Source organism: Oenanthe melanoleuca, chromosome 8, assembly GCF_029582105.1.
Source record: "Oenanthe melanoleuca isolate GR-GAL-2019-014 chromosome 8, OMel1.0, whole genome shotgun sequence".
NCBI lineage: Eukaryota > Metazoa > Chordata > Aves > Passeriformes > Muscicapidae > Oenanthe > Oenanthe melanoleuca.
Window position 1 is genome coordinate 23,427,282 of NC_079342.1, and position 8,151 is coordinate 23,435,432.

The following is an 8,151-nucleotide window of genomic DNA, read 5'->3' on the forward strand; positions in this document are numbered from 1 at the left end:
TCCATCCCCAGTCAAATCCAGCCTTTAGCTTTGTCAGTGTGCAGAAGTCACTGAAGTGCTTCTAATATTTTCTATTAGAGAGGAATGTTTATAGTGAGTTTACCCCATGTCTTCCTCTCAGTTGGAGTGCTAAACTGTAGTTCTCAGCAGCTTCCCTTTAACAAAACTTAGAACTTTGAGTTTAGTAAATATCTAGTGAGTACTTAATATTTCACATGTTTGTAAGGGTAAGGTTATGTATTACCAACATATTTCACACTTCCAATGGCAGGTTTTGAGAACTGATAAGCTTTATTCAGAGTTATTACATAAGCACAACATACTTTTTTAGAAACTCACAGGCATTTTAAATGCTATTGCTCAGCATAGGGAGCACTGATGAACTGAAATCAGCTGATGCCTTGTCTGTGTCAGCTCTTTGGATGAAAAACTTATAGAAGCACCAATCTAACTTCTCTCTTTGCATCAGTATCATGTGTTAAATGTGGAATAAAATAATGAGCTAGATACTTGAGCCATTTAGGAATGCAAGGACTTTGGGCTGTTTGTCTGCCGTTAAAATTGCTTGTTCTTGCCAAAGGTGGTAGAAGTGAATCAGGAGCCAGGACTTGCTGTAACTCCAGAGCATGGAAATGCTTTTTGTGTACACAGAGGGATGGACCAGTCCTATCCCCACTGAGATGGAGGACTGGTGCTTTGTGGAGACAGGCATGGCCCTCAATTTTTAATTTGTTTTTCCTATATTTCTTAAATATCACTGCTGTTCTTCCTATTACTTGTGGCTGGCATAGAAATATGTACAAGACTGCCAGCTGTATGTGTGGTAAGTCGAATTCACATGCTAAGAGTTAAACAACTTTTATATCTTCATTTGTTGGAAGTAAGTCAGCAAAGAGAGCCTTCTCTAAGTGGGATGGGTGATACTGACATTCATTTACAGCTGAATGAAGAGGAAGGGGAGGCAGTGAGAACTCTGACTCTTAATTATTCAACATCTGGCTCATCCGTGCCATTTCCCAGCGCCGGAAGCTCCCTCTCAGGTAGCAGCCCATACTCATTTAGGAAAGCCTCCACATCTACAGCAAAGAACTCCTCATTGAACTGTTCAGAAACACTAATGAAATTGCTCAGGAGCTCCCCCGCCTTGTAGACCAGTAGGGAGGGGAGCACCTCGCTGGAGAAGCGATCCCCGGCGCCCGTGCTGGAGGCCTTGATCTTGCAGAACTTGACGGTGGGGTACTCGGCCGCCAGGCAGGTCAGGCTGCTGTTGAGCGCCTCGCAGCCCTTGACGCCGTCCTCGTAAATGTGCACGATGACCGTGGTGGTTTTGTGCTCCTTCTCCACGGCCTCCAGGAACTGTTCCCCGTTCTGCAGCTCGCACAGGAAGCCAAACTTGGGCCCGAAGCTGAGCCGCTGGTGCATGTCCTGCATGCAGCGCTTGCGGTACTGCTGTAGGCAGCTTTCGTCCTCCTGCGCGGCGTGGATCAGCTCGTACTCCTGCATGCTCATCTGTGACAGCCAGAGAGGGAGGTTAGGGACTGGGAACCCCGTGTCTGGAGAGCTCCAAAGCTGAGCCAGAAGAACCATCGCTCCCTACAGGGGAGGTCTTATTGAGAGACAGAAGATCCTGTCTCAACATGTGATGATACTGAAGGCAGTGGCCACATTTATGGATCTCTCAGAGTTGGTGGAAATTTTGCCAGTAGTGGGGCACATTTAATTCCTGTGTTATTGGGGGGTTAGGTTCCCCCTTGTTTCAGAATTAGTAAATGCTGATGAGTGATGTTTGGCTCAGAGCTCTATCCTGACTAATAGGTTTTTAAACTTGGTAAAAACTTTCCATCACATTAACCAAGGATAGAGCATTGTGGCAGGGAAGGGAGGAAGAAAGGTTGAGCTGTGCTGTGATAGATATGAAATACACTGCTGGTTTTACTAAAGTTACCCTTTACTTGAGAAAGGACAGAATAAAGAGCATCACAGAGCTGCTAATTAAGGTAGGAAAAGCCCTCTAAGACAATCAAGTCTAACCATTAACGCAGCACTGCCAAATCTGCCTGTAACCTTTTTCACTGAGCACCAAATTCCCATTTTTTTGGATTCTTTCAGGAATGGTGATGCCATCAATGCATGGGCAGCCAATGTTTGACCACCCTTATGGGGAAGAAATTTTTCTGATATCCAATCTATGCCTCCTCTGGAATAATTTGTGGCCGTTTCCTCTCATCCTGTCTCTTGTTCCCTGGAAGCAGAGCCCAACCCCTGGCTGCCCCCTCCTGTCAGGGAGTTGTGCAGAGCCAGAAGGTTTCTCCCTGAGCCTCCTTTTCTTCAGGCTGAGCCTCCCCAGCTCCCTCAGCCACTCCTGGTGCCCCAGCCCCTTCCCCAGTTCCATTGTTTTGCATATGTGTTCTGTCTGCTTTGTGAAAGCTCTGCTAAAGTTACACAGAAATTGAGTGGAAAATTCAAGATTTCCTATCTTAAAACAGGCATGTTTTATATGGAGCCAAAGTTAATTCCTTTTGCTTCTCTTACCTTACGGCAGAATCTCTCTCTGGTGTCTTTATCATCTCTGCTGAAAGATCTGTGTGGTGAAGACATTTGTCTAAGTATTTCTTTCTTACTCGGGGGTAAGGAATCTCCATCTTCGCTCTCTAATTTGAACTTCCTCCAGTCACTGATCACACCTTTGGGCCCTAAGAGAGATGAAGTTGGTTGAGAAAGTGGCTGCAACAAGAGGTTTCCTGAGAAGTTTCTGTTTTTGCTGATTTGTCATTCTGTACCTATCTGTCCTTACTCTTTCCAAAGAACTCTCCAGGAGTGCTGAGAAAACCAGAGCTTTTGGATCAACGTGTCCCAGAAAAAAAGCAAGAGGGTTTTTCTCACCTGGATCACTTTGGTGATCTGGTTCCCATCAGGATACTTTGGAAGGATTTTGGTGAACTACATGAGCAGTTAATATAGATGAGGATGTTGAAACATGATAAAACTGCCATGTTGGCCAAAGGTGGTGTTTTGTAGACAAACATTTAATTTTTTTATAAACAGGGTATTTAAATATTAATTTAAATATTTATTAAAATTTAAATATTAAATGTGCATAAGGACTCTGAGTAAAACTAAGAATGCAGGACATTTGACATTATTTTAAAAATGCTAAACAGGAGCTGTAGAGTTGAACACAATATCTTATAAAAACCCTGATGATTGAGCACTGGATGATCATTTTGAGGGAGACCTCTTTTAAAGCTTCTAAATGCTGTGCTGTGTTTGCCACAAGGGACATTTTTAGCACAGAATGTTTCTTCTGTAAGAAGAAAAGATAATTTTACCTTTCTAGTGAAACTTTATGACCTAATTCTAATGTGGGAGTGTGGGTTTTGTTGCTCTTTTGTTGTTTTCTCTCTTCCCCTGGAGAGCAGAGTGAAGCAATAAACCACAGGAGTGAGGCAATAAACCAACAGGAGCCATGTTGGGCCATGGCTCTTGGTGGCTTTTGTCAAGTGTCCCCTGCATTTGCCCTTTGCTTCAGGTTTGAGGAGGAGGAGCAGCACAATGTTTGGTGTTACCTGCCCCCCATGGGGGCTGTCCCTTGCCCCAAAATACCTTCTCATTGCCTGTGTTTTTGTGTAAGAGGTTTGGCCACCAGAACAACTGGAATTCTGGGCTTCCCCAGTGAACACTGACAGTTTAACTTATTTTTGGGAAGAAAACTCAGTTAGTTTCCTTGCCTGTGTGTGATGCCTGTCCTTCAAAGTCGTCTTCCAAGCTGGTGTTGGCATTTTCTTCCATTTCAGTGGCTGGAGTAGGAGATGCTGCAAGTCCCAAAGGGAGAACAGTTAATAACAGGATAGTAAAGGGATAAACTTGCAGCAGGCACAGCACAGTGTGTAATTTCCTGTAGCTGGTGAGTATCAGTGAAGATCAAAATACACATGGTAATTATGGAGCTTGTCATTGACCCACAGAAAGCAATTGGAATATATGTCAGTCTCCTTAAAAATGTGTCTGGCCACATTCTCAGGTGAGGGTTCCTTTATTATGCTGTTCCTTCCCAGTCACTGGAGAATATCAGGGACATGGTGATGGGAAATAGTAAAACTTCCTGCCATGGAAATATGTACTGAGTATTTTCTTACCTTTTTTTTTTTTTTTAATTTATTTATATCTGTCTTGGAATTGGGACTCTATTAATTTTCCAAGTGCTATAAGTATTTCTTTTTAAGGGTTGCCCAAATTGCTCATTTCACATACAGAAAATGGAGCCAAGTATTTGAACCTGTTGTGCAAGAGACCTCTGAACATCCTGGAGCTGTTTGTTGCAAAACAGCAAACTGATAGTGGTTATAAATCAAAATCACTTTCTTGTTCTACCTTTTCCATAACCAGGCAACCCAAAGAGCCAGATGACACTCTCAGGGCACTGTGATTCACCAGCACCCTTTGTCTCTTACCATGGAGTTTTTGATGGAGAAACACATTTGTTTTGAGTGTTCCCACTGAGGACACGATCCCAGATCGGTGGTACCAGAGCACTACAGAGCAGCAAGAAGTCTTAAGGGGGGTGATTTGAGTGTTCCCATTAAGTCTAGACTAGTTTCAGCTGTTCAGGTGCTAAGTTAAGCTTTGTTTGACTTCACAGTAGCAAAGATGTTCTCATGCCATGACTGCCTTATTTAAAGTCTGCTCGACTGTTAGACTGGGATGACAAATTCATTTTTCCATAGCACCATCAAGGGATAACGTGGAATAATGGCTGAGCGTGATACAAGGTATCTGATTCTTGATGTATTGGGACTAAAGCTGATTAACAAATGTACAAGTAAGTTGTTCCATGCATGTACCCATGGAAATTAATCAAAACTTGTGGGAAACATTGCAAGTAAGTTTGGAAGAAAAGCAGGTAATGAATTAAGCTTCATTAGTATAAATTCTCTAGGTGGCTCTATAGATAGGTTGTTGTTGCTTTATATATCCAGATTACCAGATCACTTGCTATTCCCTCAGTTCTGAAATAGAAATCTGAAGCTAATCCCTTCTCACTAGGCAAAACTAAGAGTTCTTGCCATGTCAAGGATGAACAGATATATATATGCTGGGTCAAACCCTTAAGTCCTTCCCTTGCCTTACATGGACATTGACAATAAGCTCTTCTGGCTGCTGCCGCTTCTGCAGATTTTCTTTTTTTCTGTAGGGAACAAGAGGGTTTGATTCTCTGTGTGCTTTGCTGTTTCAGAACTTTGAGCTGAAAAGCACAGGGTATGAAACTCAAGCACTCAGTTGTAGGCTCAAACCAGAAAACTTGACTGTGCTTTTAGTGAAACATCTCTCTTCCCAGAGGTGGGAACGGATTGCTTAACAAATGAAAGGTCTCTGTAAAATTTATGTTACTGATCTATTGTGCCCCATAAATCTGTGAAGATTAGATGAATCATAACAGCATAAAGGCTGAGTTTCACCATTCTTCTGCAGTGTGGCACGAGGCAACAGCCCTGACCGTGCACATGGACTGGGAGTGGGAATTCCTAAAGCTTAATCCTGTTCCTGTGGCTGAGTGGGGCTGTGAGCTAGGAGCCAGGCATGCACACCGTTCCCCTTTCAGCTCAGTGGGGCTGTAAATCCTTGTCATTCTTATCTCAGCCCTGGGAGAATGGGGCTGCCTGAGCCAGGTGTTTCCCAAGCAGGCAGCTGAGGACAGGGCACATGGACAGGGTGGTCCATGGGCGGGTGTTCCAGGCTGAGCTGGCTCTCCTGGAGGAAAGCGCAGCGGAAGCTCTTGCGTGTGTCATGTGTGGGCAAAGCCAGGCAATCACCTGGGCAGGGAACTCTCCCACATCCTCATCAAGGCTTGAGGTGGAGCTCTTGTGTGGCTGGTTAGGGGGTTTTTTGGGGTGGTGAGGAGGTGTTCTTTTATGTGCCATGCAAGCAGCATTTTCCAAAGTTAAAGATGAGCTTCCCAATAAATGGGGAAGTGTGGGTGCTGCCAGCTGTGGAGGTTGTTGTTATGCAAGTGCCTCTGTGAGGAAATGTCCATGTGTAAGGCTGAGTCAGCACAGCAGAGAGTGTCACAGTGTAGGTCAGGATGGCCCATCACGAGTGTCTCAGATCAAGAGGTGCCACCTGCTTGCCTCTACAGGTGTGCTGGGACCTGGTGTGACCAGCATGGGGATGGTTGGAACCCTCGTCTGCATCACATGGCAGCTCTTGCAAGAGCAGCAGCCCCGTGGAGAGGCTCATCTGGGTGCAAGAGGGTCATAATTTGTTGACTGGTAGTGTTGTCTTTTAGAAATTCCTTTAAGGTCACCTGGCTAAGAGAGAGAGCGTTAGTGATTCACTGCATGGGGATGATTGGATTCAGCAGGAATGGCCTTGTGTCCTGGAAAATGACCATCTCTGGCCATCCCAACCTCCTTTTACAGATTCCTTACTGCTTTACAGCTGATTATTTTATTTTATTTTATTGTATTTTATTTTATTTCAATCATTTAACTATGCAATCTCTCAATCCCAATATATAACTGGTTCAGGGTAGGAGCACAGAGTCCCCTGAGAGGGTGTTGTGCCGCACAGCAGGAAGATGTGCAGTGATGGTGACATGATAATTAATGTCATCACTGGAGTTAATGATGTCTCCTAAGGAAGAGATGATGCTAATGATCCTAATGATGCTTCTAAGGAAGCATCCACTGGTCTTCCAGCCCATCAGCTGCCATTGGTACTGATCCCAAGCTTCCCCTTTGTACCATTCTGACATTCCAGATGAACAGCAGTCTCTGGGGAGGGGGAAATTGCTAATTTAGAAAATCTTCTGTATTTTCATTAGCTTTTCTCATTGGTTTTGATGACTTAAAGTGGCTCCTGAAAAGTTCAAATGGGTGTAACAACTTTTCCTTATCAGGTCTGTGGGTCATCAATGCACTAGGCCCTATTTTGTCATGCATATGGTGGCTTTACATATGTATTTTACGAGACTGATCATTCTGTAAGTTCTTTACTTTCCCGTCTTTCTGTCAGATTTTCTGAGTGAAGAAATTGAGAAGATTTTTGTGTCCAAAAAATCTTCTTCAGCAAGAAAAACCCAAATGCAAAGTATAGGCCTGATGCTGCCATTTAATTTCTATGAGCTCTGAACCTGTTGTAGATCAAAAGCAGAATTGCTGTTACTGCTGCTCATTTCTCTGGTGTCATTTAACTGGATGGGTGTGCTGGTTTTGCACTGGAGCCAACTCATGACTTTTCTGAGAGGAGCTGCTGAGAGCTTCCTCTATGTCCGACAAAAACCAATCAGTGATTGGTTTTGAGAACTGACAACCTGTTATACCATTGAGAAAGCTGAAGATGCCTCTGTGAACACACATTTTAAAATGGAAAAAACCCCGGGAATCTCTCTTTTGGTTCTGGCTTCTCAGCAGGCCCCAGGCAAGATATTAATTCTTGCACAGATGAAACCTGTGAACATCAATTCTCTCTCTTGAATGAAAGAAAAGGACAGAGATGAAGACATGCAAAGAAAAAACATGGAGACATCCAGGTCAGACAAGAAGGAAGAGTCAGATCCTAGATGGGATAGGAAGATGAGGAGATGACTTAAGCTGAAATTCTCTTGTAAGCTATGGTGATGGACTGTGATATATTGAATATCCCTGTAAGTCATAGAAGAAGCATGGGGGGTGGAGCATTCACATTGCAGACATGAGCAAAGGCATCCATGCTGAACAAGCTGATGTTGAATTAGCTGTGATCCCATGAGAAGTTTGAACAGAGAGACAAGAGTGATGAAGACCCTTTGCCCCCAGGGAAGAAGAAGAAAACCTCTGTTCCCAGAGCTGAAGATAATCTCAGAGATAGACGAAGGGAACCTTTGCTTCTGAACAGCCTATCCTTAAAAGTGTACCCCATTAGCCAAAGACTGAGCTCTTGAAAACAGTTGTGGGGATACCTTCCACTATTCCAGGTTGCTCCAACCCCTTATGCAAGCTGGCCTTGAACACTTCCAGGGATGGGACATAATTTTATGCCTTTGGCCTTCATAGAGATGTCCCTGTTTACCCAAGTTTACAATTTTACTTTTTTCTCTTGCTCATATCTTCTGAGGTAGCTCAGGAGTAAAGCACTGTAGCTGTGTACTTGTAATGCAGCCTTATTTAATCCTTG

The 8,151-nt window shown here is 43.8% G+C and overlaps 1 protein-coding gene across 1 annotated transcript; it reads right to left on the reverse strand.

Moving 5' to 3' along the window:
- Positions 1-984: 984 nt before the first annotated feature.
- PDC (phosducin) lies at positions 985-3,804 on the reverse strand. The gene is made up of 3 exons (XM_056497723.1): positions 3,729-3,804; positions 2,533-2,693; positions 985-1,509 (listed from the first exon to the last, which is right to left on the reverse strand). The coding sequence occupies exons 1-3, from the start codon at positions 3,787-3,789 to the stop codon at positions 985-987; spliced, it is 747 nt and encodes a 248-aa protein (XP_056353698.1). The 5' UTR covers positions 3,790-3,804.
- Between the last annotated feature and the right edge of the window lie 4,347 nt (positions 3,805-8,151).